This window comes from Phycodurus eques, chromosome 7, assembly GCF_024500275.1.
Source record: "Phycodurus eques isolate BA_2022a chromosome 7, UOR_Pequ_1.1, whole genome shotgun sequence".
Lineage (NCBI taxonomy): Eukaryota > Metazoa > Chordata > Actinopteri > Syngnathiformes > Syngnathidae > Phycodurus > Phycodurus eques.
This window is the reverse complement of record NC_084531.1, coordinates 12,734,729-12,758,558: the sequence shown is the minus strand read 5'-3', so window position 1 is coordinate 12,758,558 and position 23,830 is coordinate 12,734,729. Positions and strand designations below refer to the sequence as shown.

General features: G+C 42.2%; 2 protein-coding genes across 5 annotated transcripts in view; both read right to left on the bottom strand.

Moving 5' to 3' along the window:
• Positions 1-765: 765 nt before the first annotated feature.
• LOC133405094 (proton-coupled zinc antiporter SLC30A1) lies at positions 766-5,336 on the bottom strand. Its single transcript, XM_061681748.1, has 4 exons — positions 4,856-5,336; positions 3,483-3,898; positions 2,544-2,731; positions 766-979 (listed from the first exon to the last, which is right to left on the bottom strand). Exons 1-4 carry the CDS (start codon positions 5,334-5,336, stop codon positions 766-768), a joined length of 1,299 nt encoding a protein of 432 aa, XP_061537732.1.
• A 5,914-nt stretch (positions 5,337-11,250) lies between these two features.
• The window catches only part of ppp1r37 (protein phosphatase 1, regulatory subunit 37), a 46,540-nt gene continuing 33,960 nt past the window's right edge, over positions 11,251-23,830 (bottom strand). For all 4 annotated transcript variants that reach the window (XM_061681579.1, XM_061681578.1, XM_061681581.1 and 1 more), the window contains 8 exons: positions 22,889-23,039; positions 22,653-22,808; positions 21,163-21,275; positions 18,301-18,442; positions 18,028-18,194; positions 13,713-14,958; positions 13,534-13,624; positions 11,251-11,941 (listed from right to left, as the gene is read on the bottom strand). In XM_061681579.1, coding sequence (XP_061537563.1) covers positions 13,548-13,624; positions 13,713-14,958; positions 18,028-18,194; positions 18,301-18,442; positions 21,163-21,275; positions 22,653-22,808; positions 22,889-23,039 — 2,052 coding nt within the window. In that variant the 3' untranslated portion in view covers positions 11,251-11,941; positions 13,534-13,547. The remainder of the gene's footprint in view (positions 11,942-13,533; positions 13,625-13,712; positions 14,959-18,027; positions 18,195-18,300; positions 18,443-21,162; positions 21,276-22,652; positions 22,809-22,888; positions 23,040-23,830) is intronic.

The window sequence follows — 23,830 nt, the reverse complement described above, 5'->3', positions numbered from 1 at the left end:
CTGTGAGGCAGATGTGCTAACCGTGCCGCCTGTCAACGTACAATTGCCAGGAAGTTAGAAATGTCATCATCTGCAGTCCATAATATGCAAGCAAGAATGGTAAAGAATTCCACCTACAAAACTTCAAAAGTTAGACTTTTGTTAAAAGGAAAGGTGATGTAACACAGTGGTAAACATGCCCCTCCATCCATCCATTTTCTGAGCCGCTTCTCCTCACTAGGGTCGCGGGGTACCCAGCTGTCATCGGGCAGGAGGCGGGGTACACCCTGAACTGGTTGCCAGCCGATCGCAGGGCACATACAAACAAACAACCATTCACACTCACGGTCACACCTACGGGCAAATTAGAATCTCCAATTAATGCATGTTTTTGGGATGTGGGAGGAAACCGGATTGCCCGGAGAAAACCCACGCAGGCACGGGGAGAACATGCAAACTCCACACAGGCGGGGCCGGGGATTGAACCCGGGTCCTCAGAACTGTGAGGCTGACGCTCTAACCAGTCGTCCACCGTGCCGCCTAAACATGCCCCTGTCTCAGAATTTTTGGAACATGTTGCAGGCATCAAATTCTAAATTAGTGATTATTTGAAGAAAAAAAAAAAAAAAAGGTTTATCAGTGTGAACATTAAATTCTTGTCTTTGTATAGTGTATTCAATTGAGGAGAGGTTGAAAAGGATTTGCAAATCATTGTATTCTGTTTTTATTTACGTTTTACAAAATGTTCCAACTTCATTGAAATTGATGTTTGTAGTTACGAAAGCATCACAATTTTTGCATGACAAGGACTTGTGGGTGAGGACAGCACACGTGGGCATCACAGAGCTTCGTACAGGCCAATCTGCAGGTGGGCACTGCAGATGTGCACGCTGGACTCTTGGGGAGGGCAGAAGAGGGGGCAAACTCAGGCTGCACTGTGCAGCAGCTCGCCCCGACACTCTGCAGCACTTTGGTGATCCCCGACATCAGATCAGTACACCTGAGCATGTGAGTGAAGTCAAAAAGACAAAAAAAAAAAAAAAAGTTCCCCCCACCTTACACATCAAAGTTACGTCACTGTTTTGAGTTATTGCAAATAGAATAGAATGATAAATAAAATGAAAAGTTCCCAATAAAAAATGTCTGCGTAGATAGATTTCTGAACTTTTAGGTGTTGTAGTGATTAAAAAGTAGACATAAAATGAGATAAAAAGTAATAGTACTACAATAATAATAGTGGTTGGATGTATATACAGTTAACAGTTTATATTAACATTTTCCATCCATCTGTTTTCTCATTAGGGTCATGGGTGAGCTGGAGCCTATCCCATCTGATCCTGGACTGGTCACCAGCCAATCATAACGCACATATAGACAAACCATTTACACCTCCGGACAATTTAGAGTAACATGGCTGTTTATGGAACGTGGGAGGAAGCCAGAGTACCCAGAGAAAACCCACGCAAGTACGAGGAGAACATGTAAACTCCACACAGCACGGCCAGAACCAAGTTTCAAATCCAGAACCTCACGACTGTGAGGCAGACGTGCTAACTACTAGACCAACCCCTGTTAAATATTGAGGTACTGATGAATGGATTGACATTGTATATGACATTTTCAAGATGGAAAGAATTATTTTTGCTTTATTTTTGCTGCAACAAAGCGTGTTTCTGGAAAAATGGATCAGGTTTAATATTACACCAGGGTGACCATCTTTTATCTAATGCTAAATTGTAAGTCCCCGTTTTGTATTCATCCCATTTTTGTTTCACGCCATAGCTTGCTTTGTTTGATACATAGAAGATTATTGTTGAGGAAGTTCTATTTCCTATACTGGTGGAAAGACCAATTGTTCATCGCTGTAAAATTAATGTACGATGGGATATACTGTGTGGATTCAATGGTAATTTACAGTTGAATGGATGAAAATGGTGAAATACAAAATGAATGTACATTTGAACCATGAAAAAAATGTCATAAAAAGAGAACTGCAAGAAAAAATATTGACGTACTCTAAAGGTCCCATATTTTGGCTATTTCGACCTCCATAGAGTGACTCTCTAACATGGACTTAGTATAAAAGTGTCAATTTCATTACAAAAAAAATCAAAATAAAATCCTTGGTTTTGTCATACACGTGCCCAGAAAAGGCCCCTCTGAGAGCTACTTCTGTTTGACCCAGTTGTGTATCCCCTTTGTCCATATTTGGTTAAGACCGCCCCCTTTTGTTCTGATTGGTCGCCTCCGTGTAGAAGACCTACTTGTGAGATCATACGTGCTTGTTGTCTTAACAGCGCTGGCTCGGAGCAGAGAGGAAGGCGGAGATCTTCGCTAGTGACGTAGATAAGCTCGAGAAATGCGAAGGGCCTGATTTCAGGCCTCTCGGCAGAAAAATGTCTGGAACTCAGGGATGCGTGGATGATTTGAATTCATATTTCACATGTTTATTGTATAGAGACAATATTAGTTGGTGTGGTCAAATATGGCCCCTTCAATCATGTGCGTGTGTTATTTGAGCTTTTTCCAAAGAACCGTGCTACAGTTGACTTGCATATGCGTACCTGTGTATGGGAAAGGCAGCGTGACAGAGCACGTGGACCGAGGCCACCACGAGGGAATCGGACAACTCCCAGATGTGGAGCTCGTGCACCTCCTCCACTCCGGGCACGCTCCCGATCCTTTCCCTGACGTCCGCCAGGCTCACGTGAGGCGGCGTGGCCTGCATCAGCAGCAGCCCGTACCTGTGCATCTGAGGGAGGGCGGCCACGTCACATAAACGTCAGAAAAAGAATCACTTTTCAGGAAGCCCAAGAATTGTTTGTAGAGCCATTAACATTGCATTGTCAAACAGAGCAATAAATACATGAAAAATACCCAACTGTTTAGACACTGACACGACATATAACAAGAATGTAGAAAGGAACATGAGCCACTGAGAACTCGAGTGGTCTCACGCCATTGCTGCCATTTTTTAAAAGTTAGGTGCAGAAATGAATAGCGAAAAGGCATAACTTTCTGATGAATACTGGTCTAAATCAAGGTTTAGTTCCAAATTTCACATACAGTAAAAGAGGCAGTCTTTTATTACAGTCAGCAGTTTTCCTGATTGACCAGTGAATGCAACACTAGTATCCGGTATCCAGAAATGGATAGAAGACTTAGAAAGTAAGTTTTACTTAAGATTGGGTGCCAGTGCATGTACATGTCAATACAAGTGAATGTTATTTATCATCATTTATGATACATTTGACAGATGTATGGACTTAGACCACTATTCCACAAAACCTTTTTTCTGTCATCCTAATTTGTTTCTTTCCTTTCAGGCAACCAAGATGATACTGACCAGAATCCAATTTATCAAACTCAGATATGGATAAAATTGTCCTATCTCATCAAAATCATTTCATTTATCAAACTCAAAGGAAAACTACTCATTGCACTATAAATCACTAAAATGGAGTTAGCTCACTGTAGTTCTTAGATTCCTCACATGGTCACACCTGCGGAACAGCTCGGGCCACCAGGATGATGACAGCCAAGATGGCCAAGCTCGGATCCAGGTACACCAGGAGGCTGCAGGGTCCCGGGGAATGTCGGTAATAAGGGTCCACCAGCAGCAGCACCAGACCGGTGACCAGGAGCAGAACTGATGTGGACAGCCCCTGCACCACCATTGTCACAGAAGGGGGACACATTGTCAGAGACTTCCTGTTGACGTGAGCATCTTGGTTGCGCGACTGGAGCTCCTCCAACGACTCCTGCGCATCCACGCCTCCTCCTGGCGAGGTCGCCGGGTTGCAGAAGACGAGACCCCCGTTGTGGAGGGAGTGCGCCGTCGTCCCGCGCTGAGCTGTGCTGGCTTCACGCGGGCCTCGCTCGGCCTCGCCCAAGCCTCCGGACCCCCCCTGAGACACGGCTGTGAGAGAGAATGAAAAATAAACCGTACAATGTGCTCTACTTCAAAGTAAAAAGCCTCACCTGGACGTACACTACGCTGTACATCAAAATAAGAGCACACCTGGACATAAGCTCTACTTCAAAATAAGTGTATGACATGGACATACGTAAATCAACAAATAGGTGAATCTGCGGAATCCAAACTGTGAATACACGGAGGTCCACTGTGCTCTACCGCAAAGTAAAAGCATCTTTATGAACATATACTGCACTATTTGGACACATACTACGCTCTACTTCGAAGTAAAAGCATCCATTCATCCATCCATTCATCCATCCATTATCTGAGCCACATCCTCACAAGGGGCATGGACTTCCTATATATATATATATATATATATATATATATATATATATATATATATATATATATATATATGTTCAATCCAGGCCCCGCCTGTGTGGAGTTTGCATGTTCGCCCCGTGCCTGCGTGGGTTTTCTCCGGGCACTCCGGTTTCCTCCCACATCCCGAAAACATGCATGAATTGGAGACTCTAAATTGCCCGTAGGTGTGAATGTGAGTGCGAATGGTTGTTTGTTTGTATGTGCCCTGCGATTGGCTGGCAACCAGTTCAGGGTGTACCCCGCCTCCTGCCCGATGACAGCTGGGATAGGCTGCAGCACGCCCGCGACCCGAGTGAGGAGAAGCGGCTCAGAAAATGGATGGACGGGAATAAAAAATGGGAACATTCCACATGTGAACAGGGTAATTGGAAACGAGTGTCATTATTGGGTATAAGGAGAAGCGGCTCTGAAAATGGATGGATAGTTTAAGAAGATTATTCTTGTCAGTTATTTGAAGATCAGACTACATATGATGAGCAATGTATGCAGACGGAATTCCACAAGGTTTACATACTTTTTCCTCCGACTTTGCGTAGCTCACATTAAAGACTTCCAGTGTGAAAGTGTTACCTTTGTGGTTGATTTCAATGAAACACTCTGGCTCCCCTCCAGCCTGGACCCCCGCCCCGGCCTCCCACCGCCTCCGGGTCATCCCGAGCACCACGATCTTGTAGAGCACGCTGACCACGCCCACCGCCACCAGGAGCCAGGGCCGCGCCACCGCATGCATCTCCACAGACGAGCTGATCATTTCCAACAGGCACGAGACACACAGAGAGAAGAGCAGCAGGGCCGAGATGAAAACCCCCACCGGCCGACTCCTGTCGTCAGGGTGGGACGCCCCGCACGCCAGGGGCCTGGCGGGGTCGCTCGAACCCGAGGGACTCTCTGCGCTTTGAGGGCGAGGGGGAGCCATGTGACTGAGGACAAAGAGCGTGTGGAAGCCGTCCACCAATAAGATGAAAGACCTGCACAGCTGACCCGTGATCAGTTCCAGCAGCAGCACCAGCGTGGCGATGCCCAGTTGGCACCCATGGGAGACCTTCATCATGTCTGCACCCAAACACATATCGGTGAATATCACATACAGTACAGTCAAGCACGTTATTTAGCACAGTATGGAAACTAATACTATTGATGGGCCTCATGTGAGGGTGGTTTGTTTGTATTAGATCATTTAACTACTGAGTCAGTCTTGTATAAAGTACATGAAAGCCATACGTGTAAGTATCTCAACAGAAAAGAACTTTGGTAGAAGTTACAGTACAATCTCCATGTCGAATAATACTTGAAAGTAAAGTCTTTGATATTTGCTGTATTTAAGTATTTAAAATAATATTCTGATATTAAAAGTACTTAAGTATTGGAAGTAAAAAGTAAGAGCATTTAAAAAAAGTAGAAAATAAAATGTTGATCATGTTTTTATTGATCTTATTCCTATTTGTTAGTTTCTTTCAGTGGTGTAGTTAAAGATATGCACCTTTGCTGATGAACGAAGCTCGTCTGACCATCAGTACAGGCAGCATTTCTTTCGTTTTCGACTCTGCGATTTAGGCATTACGTCAATGAACAATTTCTTTCAATTTTATTTTGTAGTAACGAGAAACAAAGAGGGTTAGGGGAAACATACTGCAGTAAAAGTAAAGATTTTATGAAGAAAATGGAGTGGAGTAAAGGGGACAGTTGTCAGAAATAATGGTAGCAACGGTAGCAATGGTAGGCATTGTCAGTCCTTAATATATGTGAAACATACAGAGGGGCGAAATACCTTCTTCAAGAGGCCACTGTCTCAAAAACAATACAGAAAACCCCCAGAAACCATAAAACATAAAACATCCATTCATACACACTTTTTGTTGTACAATAAAAATAATGAAGTACAGATATGTGAAAATTCTACTGCAGTACAGTAACAAAGTATTTGTACTCTGTTACCTGACAAGGCTGTACTGAATACAGTCGTATGTAACATGGGTTCATGATTGCGTTCATGCTGGATGCATGGCGTTGATGCTTTATGATCCTCTCCGTTTCAAGTGCTTTCACACCATCTTATGGCATCTACAGGCAATTACAAACTGCTGTTGGGGGAGTGTCAATTATTATTAGCGAGGGTTTACTGTCTTATATCTAAAAGTACAGTGAACCCCCGCTTTGTCGGGTTTAATCTTTCACGCTTCCCACTATATGCCGGATCTTTAATCCGTAGTTTTTTATGGATTTTCACAGTATACAGGCAAGTCTGAAATTCATTTAATTCAATTGACTTTTTCATAATGTTTGCTTGTTTATTTGTTTACCAGTGTCCCTGCAGTCAGCCTATGCCCAAAACACTGTGCTGTACCACTTTTTAAATGGTCTTTTTTTGCTCCAACATTGCACTGTAACTTTTACTTTCATGTCTTTTTTTTTTTTGTTTTTTTTTTTTTTTTTTTTATCTCTTGTGGGATTTATTTCCTGTTTTACTTTGAATATATTCCTTTTAAAACTTGCTTTCCCCCTTTGTCATTGCATTCCATTGTCCTGTGTTGTGCAATTTGAATGACTATACCTAAATAAATGTTTGAAAACCAACGGTTCTAAAAGAGTAAATGTGACTATATTGTCCTTAAAAGTTAACTACAACTGGACTGTACTTAAAAAAACATATCGTACTTGTTTTAGAAAAATGAATGAATGAAAAATGAATAATGTATTAGCCCTTGAGGATGCATGCGTTGTGTACAAGTAGTATTAACACTACAATGATGTACAATGGATCAAGCATTCATCAACTCTGAGTAGTATCTTCAAAACATGGAAGTGTCCTAATTACCTGTGAGGACGAGGACGTGGGAGCAGGCAGTCCAAGAGACGAGATGGTGAGTGGACGCGCGTGTGTGCACAAATCCAAAATGTTTCATTCATTGTGTGCAACATCTCCACACTCCTCCTCCTCCGTCAGCAGTGCCCCCTCCTCTTCCTCTTCTCCTCTAATCTTTGTCACGTGAACCTGAAACAAGAAGGCAGTCACATTTGTCTTCTGCCTACCTATCTGTCCGTTCGTCTATCTATTGATCGTTTAATATTTCTACAAAATTAATCAAAGCCTTGAGGGATTACAATTAGAATCAACCCAACAACATTTGTGTGACTTAATTTATTTATTATTTTTGTATCAATTTATGAATTATTATTAACTATTGTTGATTTTGGGGGGATGATTTGACATTATTTAAATAATAAATCATTTTGACGTATGATCGCATTTTCAAATGTTTTAATAGAATTATTTATTTAATTTAGAATGTCTTCAATCAGTTTTGTTGTTATTTGAGTTCATTATAGTACAGTACAATAAACGTAATTTCAATATACAGTACAATAATATAAAATAAATAATACAAAATATTAGCTGAACCTTCCAGTGGTTTCTTTTTAAAATCAGTAACATATCAATAAGTTCAGCAATATGTTTATTAGTTACCCTTACTTTTATTTGTTACAGTATCCATTTAATTTGAGTTCATGCTATCATATTGAAATGTATTGGTGGATGTGTGTATTTTATATATCGTATACATATATGTAAAAAAGTCTCAAATACATATTAACTTCGAAATACAGCTTTTAAAAAGAAAATAAATCTATGTCTTAAGTTATATGTTTTCACCCAAGTATTATTAATGTACTGTAGTATGATGTATATTTTATATAATCATTTATTATACAGTATATAAATACCTTTTTATAGATCTTTCTTTCTTTCTTTTTCGCCAGTGGCTCTCAAACGTTTTACACCAAGTACCACCTTAACAAAAACAATATAAATAATAATACAGAGCTTTAATTCCTGAAAGATATATTTAATATTATTGTAAGCCGCTGAAACATTATGCACAGTTTGAACATTGACACTGTGCTTAGTTACAGAAAAAAAAAGGACTTATAAATGGCTACATTTAAATGTATTGTACATAAAACTTGAAAATAGTACCTAACTAGATGTTTTGCAAACAAGCAATCCCAAAAGATTAAATGCAGCTGTATAGTACGTAGAAGGTAAATACAACTGAATCGTACTCAACAAATGTATTTTACTGGATGACTAAAAGTGTAATCCATTGTAACTTAATGCCCAGTTTGGACATTGATTTCAGTGATCCTGTTGCATACCACTTGAGGGAGCCCACGTACAACTAGTGGTATTTGTACCACCCTTTGAGAATCACTGTTCCAAACTCTCCTTCGGAAAGAAATGAGGACTCTGGTTTGCCAAAATGTATATTAAATATTCAGCATATTTGCTATTTTACTTGTACAAGTAACTGCAATTAAATTTTGCCGGCTTTAGACATCTCGTTCCGTATTAAAAAACATAATCCATATTCAAATATGGGAATTGATTCCATGCTTGAGATTTGAAGTGCACCATTCCACGGCCCACCCAAACTTCCATGCACACTGAGGTTGGTGGAGTGATGTTAATAAGGTCTGATGTAATCCCCATTGCGTTGTATGATTACATAATCACATCATAAGGTGCGTGGACCTTTTTTTGGCTAGTGTGTTAAAAAAAAAGGTTGTGTTACGGTAAATTGCAGCTACAACAATGGAGTAGTTTTATCAGAACACGACAACATGTCTTGAAAATAATAACATCTTGTTTCTGTTTCTCAGTGAGCACATGGTCGTTCGTTGTTGGAAAATTACGCGTTCAAACTAGTTGTAGTCGCACTGCGGTTCCCAGGAATGACGAGGCAGCTTTCCTTTCCGTCCAGTGGGCTGCGAGTCAACAGGTCGGATGGGGTCTGACACCGTGGATAAATCCCCACTGTTCTCTGGCCTGCCAGCACATTCCTGGAGTACAACTAAGCCCACCCAGAGACCTGGCGAGGACACTTTTGATCACTTGCCACATCCCAATCCCCTGAGGGGGCACGGGACGGGCAGCATGGCTGGCCCGTCTGCACCCTCCTGCCCCTCCAGTCATATCAGGAAAAGCTAATTAATGCCAAATGCCGAGTAGGGTTTCTCATTGTTCATTGGTATCAGTCAGGAGAAGGGTAAAAAAGATTTCCTCAGGCATTAAATACACCACGGAACACAGGGAAGACATCATCAAGTGAAGAAAATATAGCACTATGCTCTGCCAAAAGAAACACTGAAAGAGCTGCAGGAACTTCTGGCAAGTACTGGCCATTTAGTACATGTGACAACAATCTCCCGTCTTCGTATGTCTGGGCTATAGGACAGCGTTCCAAGACAGAAAGAAGCCTTATCTTACAAGGGAAAACATCCAAGTCTGGCTATATTGAGCAAAAACACACTTGAAATCTTCCAAAAGCGTGTGGGAAAATATGTTATGGTCCCATAAAACCACGGGTGAACTTTTTATCCTGAATTCTTCCAAAAAGGTGTTCGGTACAAACACAACACTGCTCGTCACTGCAAGAACAGCTGGACAGCAACAGTCCTTGTTAGCACAAAACCTTGTCATGAAAAGCCTACGAGAACAGATGAACTTTATTTGGGGTTATAGTCACTTTAAACAGTGGCAGGTGTGTGCGGACTCCCATTTAACAAGTTGACCAGTTAATTCTTGATGCAGCCAGTTATGAGGGTGTGTACTCTTATCCAACTATATTATGTCAGTTTAGTTCCACTTCCTCTCTTTTCTTTAAACAACTTTTATTGTTATTAAGGCTATAGGTTAATGGTGATTAATGGTGGAAAAAGTTTGAAAAATTATTTATCTTGGTGTCGTTTCTTTAAAATCACAAAATCCCGGCATTTGAACAGGGCTGTGTAGACTTTTGCAGCTATTCTCTTATTTGTATTTATAAAACAACATTGATGGCATACATTCATCATTGTTGCATCAATTTAGCCATTCTGTCCTAAAATTGGTTAACGACCAGTTCAGCGTGTACTCCGCCTCTCGCACGAAAATAGCTGGGATAGGCTTCAGCATGCATACGGAAAATGGATGGATGGTTTATTTTGTCTAATAAAACATGGTGGGAAAATAATTTTTTTTGATATTGTTATTTTCTTAATTATAATTACATACATTAGAATACAATTTAAAAATGACAATTAATTAGTTTATTAGTAAAATACATTATACAGAATTTCTTCAACCATATCTACGAAGGACCTGGGCGAACGGTCCCTTTTAAAAATCAACTGTGGCCCTTGAGCAATTTGTTCCCCCAACCCTACACTATTGCACATTTAAAATAGATGATTAAAATGATTCATTTAGAAATACATTTATTAACTAACCAGTTAAAATGCTTTTGATTACTCCTTGTTTGAGAACAGCAAGTTGTGTAAACAGTGTTGAAATATTGGACAAGGTCTGCAGATTTGCATTAATTTAATCTGTGAGGTCATACTGCATTTTAGACTCATTTTGAAATTTCACCTGAATACCACTTTTTGTGAGTGATGTAAATAATAAAATAAAGTCAATTGTCGAGTCATTACATGCATTTATTTGAGTGGAACAAATGTCGCCATACATATCTTTGTGATTACCAGCACAGTTTGAATTAAGTTAACAATTTATTAAAAAGCTCTAAAAATTAAAGCATTTACAAACAGTGGGGGGTGCAAAACGCTGCAAGCGTCCAGCTTTGGGTGGAGTCATGCGACTTGAGAGCCACAGCATGAGATCAGCGCCCTCTGGTGGCCCCCTTACAGTTACACAAGGATATCAGGTGACATCGCTTCCTGTTTGATTTGATTTGAAAGGAATGCACCCCGACTCTTACTGAATAAGTCAACCACTCCAAACGTGTGTCCCCCAAAGAAAAACCTCAATATTTGGTCTCATCGAAATTTACAAATCAAATACAGGGTTGTAGGAGTGTGAGTGTGTGTGTGTGTGTGGGAGGGGGGGGGGGCTTTGATAAATCCACAAGCTCATCAAATAAATAAAAATGATTTGTCAAAGGTGCTGGAAAGAAGAATGAAAGGGGTAAGGAAGAAGAGAAAGTAGAGATTTTATTTTTATTTGAGCAACCTAATAAGGAAGCAATGGAGGTCGTGGCTCCAGGTTTGGTTTGTGTTGATTCCTGAGGGGCCAAAGTGACAACCAGACAGGACGAAAGCGGAGAGGTCACTTGGCGCAGGTCCCTTCAAACTTCGATTGACAGGAAAGGAGGACAAAACTCTTCATTGTCACTGGATACAGAGCTGTGACATCAAAGCCAGCTCAGCCGGGTCCACAATTGTAATTATTTGTGTGTCGTCGAGGCTTGCGCTCTACACCCCTAAAAGCTTTCCTGAAGACAAACACACACACAGGCGTCAGAAAGGTTGGTCTTTGGTTAGTGTTCTATTTCATCCCTCCTGACTGCCAGAGGCGGTGCGCCAAGCATCGGATGATCCATAGTCGCCGTGGAAAGAATCGCAAAATTGTAGTGATGACAGCATTGTTACACTGTTCCCTTCACACACGCACTCACACACGCGCACACACTTCAGTGGTTGATGTAGTGATGTCATGATGATTTTTTTTTTGTGTGTCCTTTGAGTCTTGGCAGAACTCTGGGATCGTAAGAGCGCTTTTGACTCTTGTATCCTTTGGAAAAGTTGTTTGGGGTTTGCTGAGGTCAGAGAAATGCGGCAAAAGGAGCGTGCTCTTGAATCCTTGTGTCCTCGCAGGACCTGCAGTTAGACAAGACAGAAAGTTAGCTGAAAACGAAATGACGAAGGGAAGTTGTGAAAAAGAGTACATGATACTAGTCCCTGACGTGTTTACATGTTGGTTACAAAAGAAATTGACTCGAGATCGGGCATTTTTCTGGCCTAATATCATAACTGGTCATAAGTCATTAACGTACTGTCGTAATATCCATCCATCCATTTTCTGAGCCGCTTCTCCTCACTAGAGTTGCAGGCGTGCTGGAGCCTATCTCAGCTATCATCGGGCAGGAGGCGGGGTACACCCTTAACTGGTTGCCAGCCAATTGCAGGGCACATACAAAAAAACAACCATCCGCACTCACATTCACACCTACGGGTAATTTAGAGTTGTCAATTAACCTAGCCTGCATGTTTTTGGGATGTGGGAGGAAACCGGAGTGCCCGGAGAAAACCCAGACAGGCACGGGGAGAACATGCAAACTCCACACAGGCGGGGCCGGGGATTGAACCGGGGATACTTGTTAAAGTCATCCAGGTCATGGTCATCCGCAAAGGTTGAATTGAGATAACTTGAGATAAGTTGAGATAAGTCCTGTATAATATTTAGATTTGTTGCATTCAATTAGCAGGTTTTTTTTCTTCCATACATTTGGTTAATTGATTAACCCTGCTATTATGTTGTGGGTCAAAATGACCCTTATTAGTTTAAAACTGTTGAAAAAAAATGTAGGCTCCTTTAAGTGTAAAGAGTCGCTTCATTTGTTTTCTTTTCTTTTGATTACAGTGATTATCCCCATCATGCACTGGCTATGTGTTAGGATGGCCAGACAGAAGCCCTTTCTTCTGAAGAAAATCATCCAAGCCTGGCTAAATTAAGACAGGGTACAGTGTACCCCCATATAGTCCAGGTTTGGCATTCGCAGATGTTTTTGGAGAACCCATCCTCTATTATTCCCTGAAAAATGCACGTTTTTGTGCTTAGGCCAAAGCCATATCTGATATAAAAACCTGCTTTGCTGGCATTTTGCGATATCAATAGCCAATTGCAAAACCTTTCAGGTGGACATCAAACAGTTGCCTGATTTTGCTATTCGTGGCAGGGCTTGGTCCTTATATCCTACAAATAGCCAATAATCAGGCTTTATTTGAACATTTCTCCCTCCCTTCCCAGTCAACAAAGGTAGAATTATCAGATGCCTCCCAAAGATGATCCTGAGCGATTATTTTGTGGTGTGGGTGTGAGAGTGATTTTACATCCCTCATTTGCTCAGGAAGAATTCAGGCCCAACATTTGTAAAGGTTAAACCTGTTCAATATTTACGTTGGCAAATCTTTGTGTTTGTTTGATGAATACTGAAGTTGACCCATGACAATCATGCCATGTTTTTGTGGTTCAATAAAACATAATACTGTACAGTATGTTGTATGTGGAGCCTTAAAACCTGATACAGGATCACAGTGTTTCTGTTGCAGCGCGCCTGCTCAATTGCTTGGTGTGTGGCTAAAAGTCGCACACTGTAATTTTTTAGCGATGGTCCACTTCAGTCACGTTCAGCCGTGTCGTCCGAATTGCTACGTGTGAACGCTCCTTTAAGTGTAAAGAGTCGCTTCACCTGTCAAACCTCCTTCATGGTGCATCTCTGCCAGTCTCTAAACTGGCTTCCAGCAGCAGCTCCTCCAGGTCTTGTGTGCAGCTCACACTCACTACATCAGCAAAACAAAAACAAATATTTATTCATGCATGCATGCGTACAAAATATTGTTGTTCACACATACGCACGCACACACACACCATGTTCCATGACACAGCTGCCAGGCTTGGTGCTGTCAGGATCGAGGAGGTGGAGGGTGAATTCGGGCTTCAGGCCGTTGGGTAAAAGCGAACCAGCGACTTCCTGTTCGCCGTCGTCTGCAGAGTCCTCGGTGTGGGGTTGGACGGCAGTGACGGATGCTGGTTGGTCAGAGAGGACAGGCTCTGCTACTTCCTGTCCGTCGAGCTCAGATTGCTGATGTTCCTCGTCCGGTTTTGGACTGAGGCTGTCGTCCTCTGTCACAGTCGAGGAGCTGGCATCCACGTCTTTAGCATCGTCCGGACACTTAGAATACTGCGTGTGTTGCTCCGGCATGAATGTTGATATCTGGATTACCTCTTTGGCGTCTCCACTTGTCATTGTTCCGCTCTTCTCCACTAGAGGAGCTTCTTTTACCTCCGGTTGTTCTTCACAAGGGGTCTCGGGTGGGGAGTCTGCAGGCTGAGCAAACAAAGGACTTAAAGGTGAGGCTGGTGCTTTTCGACTTGTCAATGGTGGTTTTAAAGTGCTGCCGATGACGCTGTCATCACAGCTGGGCTCTCGTGAGTGATTCAGTGTAGTGTCGTGGACGTCTTTGTGCTTCGTGGCAGCAGCCATGCTCGTTTCTAAGGTCATCTTTGACGGGCCCTCGGCGTGGCCGGCGCTTAACTGTGGCTCTGGGGGGCTCTCCACCCGAGTCACCATGAAGATCTTGTGACCCCGCCCGGGACTTGAGACAGATATGCAGCGTCCCGGCGAGGGAGGCGTGCCCGGAGGGACCGGGCTGTCCGTGACGGTGATACCTGAAATGATGTTCATTGGGGACGGAGGGGGAGCGTGCGAGGGACTCGATGTTGGCAGTACCACTTCAGTTTGAGGGGTGGTTGGATTGGAGAGAGCTTTTGGCTCAGATGAGGCCTTCGTGATCACTTCCTCCTCATCTTCTGTGTCAGAGTCAGAGTCCAGGTTCATTGGAGAAACAGTCACCTCGGAGATGGCCTTCGACTCGCTGTTCGGCTGCCCTTCATTTCCTGTTTTATCGCCCTCTTTATCTACTGGTCTCCCGTCTTTGGTCTCCTCTACCTCTTCTTCTCTTGTTCCGTCTTCGGTGGCAATTTCAGCCATGGATGCCGACTGTCTCATCATCTGCTCCGTTTCCTCCTTCTCTTTGGCCAGGATAAAGTTCCTCTTGCAGCCATTCTGGATCTCGGCCAGTAGCGCACGCTGGGTCTCAATGAAGCTTTTCACCTGCAGGACATGAATACATCTTCAAAAATGCAACACGACCATACAAAGGCTCACGATTTCAAGCGTTCGCACCTTCCTAGCGCTATGGTGGATTAAATAGTTCAGATACATTCACTACCTTTCAAAACTAATGGTACAAGGGTTCCCTCTAGTGGTACACAAAATCACTGAATTAAATGTTCAAACTGTGCATAATGTTACAGTGGCTTAGACTTTTAATAGAGTATAGTGCATTTGTTAAGTACAGTTCAGTTGTATTTAAATTAAGTACAATACAGTTGCATTTAACCTTTCAGAACTGTTTCAAATATTTATTTAGGTACATTTTTTACTTATGTGGCATATATATTTTTTAATTTAATCAATATTTACCAACAGAACAAACTGTGTTACAATAGCTACCATAATAAATATACTTTTTAAGAGTAAAGCCTCTGCTTCGTTATTTATGAACACTTGGGTCTACTAAGTTACTGTAGTCACTACTTTTTTCAGTGGTACTTGTAAAATGTTTGACAACCACTGGACTACACTATATAACTATTTAAGGAAGATGCAATCAGCTGGCATTCTGTCTGTAGTGGAGTGGCCAGTGCATTCACCAGTTCTCAACCTTGAATGGAAACGGATGCAAATGCAAATGGGGCTCAAAGTGTGTCCGCATTTTTCTTTTTTATGTTTCTACTTGTCTACTGAAAAACAGTAAACATGTTCTAAGGCTGGATTTACACAGCAAATCTCAAGTGACTATCGATTTATTTTTTATTTTTTTGCTTTCAAGTGGCACTTGGCTTCTACTTGTATAGCGCTTTTCTACCTTCAGGTACTCAAAGTGCTTTAACACTGTCTCCTCATTCACCGACTGATGATGCCGCATCAGGAGCAACTGGGGGTTCAGTATCTTGTTCAAGGAGACTTGACATGGTCTCAAGAGCTGAGGATAGAATCGACAACCTTCGGGTCAGGAGACAACTACTCTACCATCAGAACCATGCCACCCCCATTCGCACAATTGGAATATGTGTCATGGCAGCATAAATAGAAAAAACTAAACATGGAATCGGATATGTTTGGATCTGAATCAAGCCCAAATATTCAATAAGTATGGAGCGCCACGTAAAAGGACAAATGGGATATACCCGTCAATGGGAGCTGGAAGTTATTGAAATATAGATTGGTGACGTACAGTACATACTTTTGAAACCAGATGTTTATATACACTACATAAAAGCTAGCTAAAAGTGGCAGTGGCGTCACGGTGCCTGACTGGTTAGCACATCTACGTCACAGTTCTGAGGGAGTATGTGGAGTTTGCATGCTCTCCCGTGCCTGCGTGGGTTTTCTCCAGGTACTCCGGTTTCCTCCTCAATCCCACAGTAGGGTAATTGAAGACTCTAAATTGCCGATAGGTGTGAAGGTGTGTGTGAATGGTTGTTTGATTATATCCGCCCTGCGAATGGCTGGCGAACAGTTCAGGGTGTACCCTGCCTCTCGCCCAGAGTCAGCTGAGATAGGCTTCAGCTCGCCCGCGACCCTAGTGAGGATAAGCGGTACAGAAAATGGATGTATGGATGGATGGCTGGATATATAAACAGTCCATTCCATGCTCCGCTCCAGCACTTCTATCCAGCAGTGCCCCAACGGCATGTAGAGCCCACTGGATCAAAACAGGTTACTAAGGTATAGTAGCATAGTATAGTAGTAGCAAGGAGTAAGAGTGAATGTTGTTTGCCGAAAGTCTTTATGGACACTCCTGTTGATAGTTTACTATAAAACTGAACAGACATAACAAAAGAATAACACCTATTGAATGTTCAAATACACCACGGACTTAGTTTCTTTCCTCGTTTTTGCTCACAAAAATCATTAGCTCAAAGCTAATTGATGAGCTAACGAAAATTAGCATCAAACTTGCGGCACTAATGTGTCTCAAAATAATAAAATTAGTACACAAACGCTCTATAAACGCATACGAAGAGGCAATATAACAATACTCTGGCATATATTATTCAAACTCTGTGAAAGATTAGCTATAATATGAGCCGTGGACCAATGGTTAAGATCGTCGCCTGCCACCGTGGGGGACCAAGGTTCAAGACTGGACCATCCGCCAACATCCCCCGGACTCACAGCTGTGGTGCCCTTGAGCAAGACACGGATACCCCAAAATGCTCACCGGGCGCTTCAGCTGTGCCTGCTCCAGTGTGTTCCACTAACATGTGTATTACCGAAATTTATACGTTTTAACAATGTTGCCGCTGTCGAGTGAGCGTTTTTAGCGACAGCCCTTAGCTTGCTAGCTCGCAGGCTAGCGAATGTAACAAACAGTTAACTTTCCCTTAAGGGTCCCAGTTGTGGTTGTGTTGCAAGCGCCGTTCTGTCAGCGGCATGCTGCATCGTGAGCGGCGCAGCAGGGGTTACCTCAACAATTACAATTTCCGTTGTATGGAATGATAACCAGTCCTACTCTGCCTCTGATTGGCTGGCACCAAGGATTCATACTTTTCGATTCGGTGTGTGTGAAAGCTTTTCACCAGCGCACACGCACACAGAGAGATACGTAGGGTGGGTCTTACACCATGAGTCTACGGACGCAGAATGAATATGCTTCATGCGTCCCTGCCAATTTTTGTGCGTCACAGATGTAGGACACACATCAAACGAGATCCCTGCATATTTGTTTTATTTTTTACTTCCAAATTATCACGCATGCGCATGAGGGTTGTTATAAATATTGCAGTAGTGTAAACACAGCCATATCGAATATGTGGCACTTGAAAATATACAAAAATATCAGATGTACCCGTTAAATCTGAATTGGGCACTTGGACCTGTAGTGTAAATCCAGTCTTAGTTTCAAATCTATTGGAGAAGATATAAAATAAATGCACAAAGTTTACAATTTTCTCCGGTATATCAAAGTTATTGAGAAAACCAATTCCAACCGCTCATGAAAATAATATAGATGCAATGTGAATCACATTTTTTTGGTCAGAAGTATATATTCCTCTCTTTACACATGATATCTAATGTTTTTCCACAGTTAATAATTGAATAGCGCAAGCTCACAGTTTCTTTCTTGGGTTCCCGGTCGAGGTCGAGACGCAACAGAGAGGTGTTGACTTTCAGGGCAAGCGACAGCGCCATCAGTCCCCCTGTCTTGATCTCGTTTTCTCGCAGATCCAGACGCAGCAGCCTCGGGCTCTCAGCTATAAATTCGGCCACCGCTACTGCCCCTGCAGTGGACGAGGAGGAAAAAAGTGGTGGGGGAGGGGGGGTAGAGGTGAACAAGGCACACAAAAACCTAAAATCATTACAATAGAAACAGCCTCAATTTGTCACCTTCACAGGACAGCTTGGTGGAGGCGAGGCCCAGTCTGAGCACAGAACGGTTAGCGATCAGTCCGTCTTTCAGCTTGTGGATACCCTCGTTGCCCACTGAGTTATGACCCAGGTTCAGCGTCTCCAGACTTTGGGTGCAAGGCTGAGAAAATGTAAAACAAGAATACACTTTAGAGTGGTGCCTTGAGAACCAAGTTTAATTTGTTTCGTGACTAGGTCTGTAACTCAAAACTCTGTTCCAGCCTCACCCAAAAAAAACCCAACAAAAATGTTGTAATCTGTGTTTTTAATATAAAAAATAGCACTCTATAATATCGTACTTTATAACAACATACAGTAATGACATAATGAAAAACAATGCAAAGAATTAAACAGTGTTTGCCATATTGTTTTGCTTCAATTCAATGGATATTGTGCTGCTCCTTCTGGTGTCCGTGCGACTTGGCCACCTGGGGGTGTTATAATATAGACATAACGCCATACATGGAGATGGTCAGTACTTCTCAGTAAGCTGTAGTAATGTTAGTCAATTTTTGCAGAGCATAAAAAAAATATGCCCAAGTATTGTTATATTGTACGTCTGCATGTGTTGCTCCACCACTTGTCTTCAATATCAGAGGCTTAAAGAGCTATAACACTGAAACATTGATGCTATTTATAAGCCCATCTACAGCATTTTGCATTATCTGCATTAGGCCAAATAGACTTATCTAAAGCAAAGCTATGTCATTGTTTTAAATACACAACTTGTAATTCTGTTTTTTTATGTTTACTTTAACAGTAAACTTCAACTAGGAGTGGCATTAAACAACTTGAAGCTTCTTTTTTGAAGAATTGTTCACTATCTGCCAAAGTGCTGCGTGGTGTGAAGTGAGTTGAGTTCATCGCCTCCATACAGTGCTCAGATCTGAAATTTTTGCTCAAAGCAAAAAAAGTCCCAGTGGAGGCTTGTATTTTGAAAAACTTGTAAGTCAAGTGACTTATATCCGAAGGAACCACTGTTCATAGATTACTAAACCTTTGTTTCTTGGTTCTGTATTCGCATTGCTTTGGCTGCAGCATAGAAAATAGTGCAGTTCAGTTGTAAAATAATTTAAGTACAAAACATTTTCATTTAATAGGTACATGTTTTAAACCTTTTTTTTAGGTACAATTTTATTGAACTTATGTCCAATAAATTTACCATAATAAAATTTATATATATGTTTTTTCCCCCTATATTTAAGCAAAGTGTTAAATGTTCAAATTGTGCATATGTTTCAGTGGCTTATAATTATATTACATATATGATATTTTTAAAGAATAAAACCTCTGTTTTGTTTTTGATGAACACAGGTTAATGTTGCTCATGATAGTGGAAATTTGAAAAATAACTATGTTTTTGGATGGTACCGGTGTAAAAGGTTTGAGAACCATTGCACTAGAACAATTAGAGAAGTGTGGCATTTCAATTTAAATGTGCATTCCCTATCAGTACGGCCAACCATGAAAAGAATAAAACCAGCAGAACACAGTTTGTGCTGCTCTGACAAGCTGGCATTTAGCACCGTCTAAATGGAGCACTGCAAACAATGAGCTCCTTATTGGCCCACATCAACGTGACGATGATGTGGTGACTCATCAAACCAAACAAGACCAATGAATTCACTTTTATTCAAATGGCCACACAGAATCTGATGTTAACAAGTCAAGCGTTTAATGAAATTCAAATGCCACGGATTTCCTCAAATTGTGGCAATTCTAGTCTTAATAAAGACCATGCCTCAATTAGTTGCCAGGTGTGTCGTCCACTTGTACAAATAAACGCCTCCGCCTAAAAATACACCTCCCTCGGTCATCCAGAAGAGGCTCAAAATCGAGCCGCTGCTCCTCCACATTGAGGAGCCAGATTAGGTGGCTCGGGCATCTGGATAGGATATCCCCTGGATGTGTCCCTGGTGAGGTGTTGCGGGCACGTCCCACCAGGAGGAGGCTCCAGGGACGGCCCAGGACATGCTGGAGAGACTACGTCTCTCGGGTGGTCTGGGAGTGCTTCGGGATCCCCCTGGAAGAGCTCGATGCAGTGGCTGTGGAGAGGGAAGTCTGGGCTTCCCTGCTAAAGCTGCTGCCCCGCGACCTGACCTCGGATAAGCGGAAGAAAATTGATGGATGGATGGGTAAAAGCTATTGATGGACATTAAACAGGTAACTTTTGATTCAATTTTTTTTCTCCGCTGGCATTTGCTTTATTTCTCCTGATACCAAACAAGAATGAAAACAGCCTTTTCCAGAAATTCTTTTTCTGAGCATTAACTTCGATAGAACCCGTTCTAATGTGCAGTTGTAGAGGTGAGGCAAGGCGACAACTGCAAAATAATCGCAGCTTGGAAGCACATACCTCAGGTCATATTGTCCAACATGTCAATAGATTACTACTTTTGCAATGTATAGATGGGCACCAAGTTTTTGGCAACGTTCAGTGTGATTGCCTTCCACTTGGCTTTTTTTTGGTCATACTCAAAACAACGTGATAACGATTTCGCCTATGTTCTTGGCCGTTCCTTGGCGGGAATTAAACTCACTAGTCACTTTAAAAATAAAGTTGCTAGAGGGGTTGGAAAAGACGCTAAATATACCAACCCAACTGCTAAGTTGTCCACAGTGACTGATTCTTTAAACTCGCTTCTCTATTCACAGCCATTTGAGTGTAAGCGGTGTATCTGTAGTAAATAATTACCCCAGCCACTATTTCCAAAAATACAGTATTTAGACACGTCTCTCCAATTGTATTATATTGCCTTACTGTCATCTTTCTCTTTAGCAGTCACGGTGTGTGTGCACACGTGTGTGTGTGTGTGTGTGTGTGTGTGTGCGTGTGTGTACCAGTGCAGCAGCAAGGTAGCCCATGCCGTTGTGTGTGAGCTGGTTGTTCCATAACACCAATGTGACGAGGCCTTTCCTCTGCTCTTTTAGTCCTTCGCACACGTAGGCCAAACCTGTGATGACAACCCCACACACACACACAGTCAGTCCATCTGTGTCCTGCTAAATGGACCAAAATATCATTAGCAGCAGCTTTTATGCATCAAAATGGACAAGGATTCATTAGCATAAGAACAGTGTACTCTGAACACTCAGATGCAATGCATCACTACACTGTGACAAATAAGGCCATACAAAAATGAGGAACTAGAATATTTAAAAGACAACTTCCAAACAAAAACAACACAGGCTGTATCTTTCAGACCACAGTGATAAGATTATGTCATCAGTATTCGTATTCATCAAACACGACTGCAGTCTCAAGCTGAGAGATATATTTCTGTTCTGTGTGCATCTGTTACATAAATGGAGATTAAATAAATACGTGGGCACAAGAGACTTGGACGCTGAAGAGCTCACATTTCTCTTTAGTATTCACACACATCAAAAGGAGATATTGGAGTGTTTCTGCCAACATGGAATAGTCAGTTATTATTGCAACATTATCAGTACTTTACACAGAAAGATTGGGATGGAGATGGTGTTTTTATATACGATTTCCCATTAATTATTATGACTAGAATAGATTATTCTAATGATCAGCCCATTGATTAATCGGACACAAATGGATTTTGCATTAACAAACAACATTTACATGTGAGGTGCATGTCTTATTGTTGTCCATTTGGGTTCCCCATCCTCATGTCCCATCCCATGTGTGGCTTTAAAAAAGTGGGGCGTGGCCTGGCGAGTGACGTGGGAGTCAGCAAAATGAGAGTGTAGAGTTGGCTGTTGTGAGCTCAGTTTAGCAGTTTGCTGTTACCTGTCTAACCGTTAGCAAGTCTGCGTGTCGAGTGCCTGCCTGCGCATCAGTTGTGGACGCAGCAGCTTGTGCATGAATGTGCTTATTATGTGTATATATTGTTAACATTTGTTCAATAAAGCGATTGAAAGTGCACCAACGGTTGTATCCATCCTTGACGACTTGTGGGGGCCTTACAATTTGCTCTAACGAGCGATGGTAGGCTATATTAAATTAGCTAACATCCATAACATGTGGTGGCGATCGTAGACGTACTCGTGTGGTACACTAGTTAGTTCTGCTTCACAGTAGACACAATGCATTTTCTTTTCTTTTTAAGTGGTAAATGATACCAAACCTTGGAAATTCTGTCTCTTACACACTCCTCCTTCCTCCTAGCTCGCAGCCATCGCACCAACTTATTTCTACATGGTGTGTGAGTCTGCAGTAACATTAGTCCGTGTGGAAAAATTATCACTACGACACTTCGAGGCAGAGATTTTGTTTTTTTTGTAATCAAATTCTTCGATTAATTTTTTCAACCCTAAATTATGACCAATCCACAGATCAGCCTGGGCTGCTATAGTACCAGAGTCCAGGATGTGGTTGTTTCGCAGGTCCAGAATTTGGATGTTGTAGTTGAACTTGAGCAGGTTGCCAAGCTGGGCTGAATCTTGCAAGCCGTTGAGCTTGTTGTCAGCCAGGTACAACTCGCGCAGGTTCATATTCATCTTCAGCGCCGTTGCTAAAAATACAACATAAAGGAAGAATTAAATGACTTAATTCATTGAACACGGCCATTGAGGAAGTTTGTCCCTTTCTTACCAAGCAACATGAGCGGTCTACCAGACAGGCCGGCGTTCTCCAGGTGGAGGACCGCAAGGCTGCCACTGATCCTGAGAGCTCGAGCCACAAAGGGAGCCGAGTGGTCCAGCAGAGGCGTGTTTCTAGCATCCAGATACTGCAGCGAGCTCGTCTGTAGGGGGTTGGAAAAGAATTGTACACCAATAAAGGCATAATCTGAACGATACTGGTGGCTTTGCACAAGCGCCATTCATTTGCACTCTGGACAAAGAGGGTGAACGTGGAACTGTGGAGGGAGTCTCTGAGTCTCCAATAAGAAAAAGTCGCTAAATGTTTTGCTCATTGCTTTTTGGGAAAAATAGGTGTTTGAGTGTTCAGAAAATTTGGTACATGCCAAAAAAAAAACTGGTTTTAAATGGCATAAATGGTATAAAAGAACGCCTCCCTGGTGAGGTGTTCCGGGCACGTCCAACCGGGAGGAGACCCCGGGGACGACCCAGGACACGCTGGAGAGACTACATCCTTTGGCTGGCCTGGGAACGCCTCGGGATCCCCCCGGAAGAGCTGGATGAAGTGGCTGGGGAGAGGGAAGTATGGGCGTCCCTGGTAAAGCTACTGCCCCCGCGACCAGACCTCGGATAAGCGGTAGAAAATGGATGGATGGATGGGTATAAAAGAAAAATGCATGCTTCCTTTAAACTAGTAAAAAAGTTGGGGAAAAAATAAGCTTTTATTTGTTTAAGTGATTAATTAAGAGCAAAGGCCACTATTTGAGGCATCACAGGTCTGCATGTTTCAGGAAACCAAGGGAGACTGATAAAATCTAATACCTCTCATTCAGTAAATGTGACATTTACTAAATCACAATAGTGTAATAAATTTCAACCAACAAAATATGGCATGTCAAGTGATAGTTTGAGTCACCTATCACATTCAGTGGCCTGCAAACATGACAGTTTCATG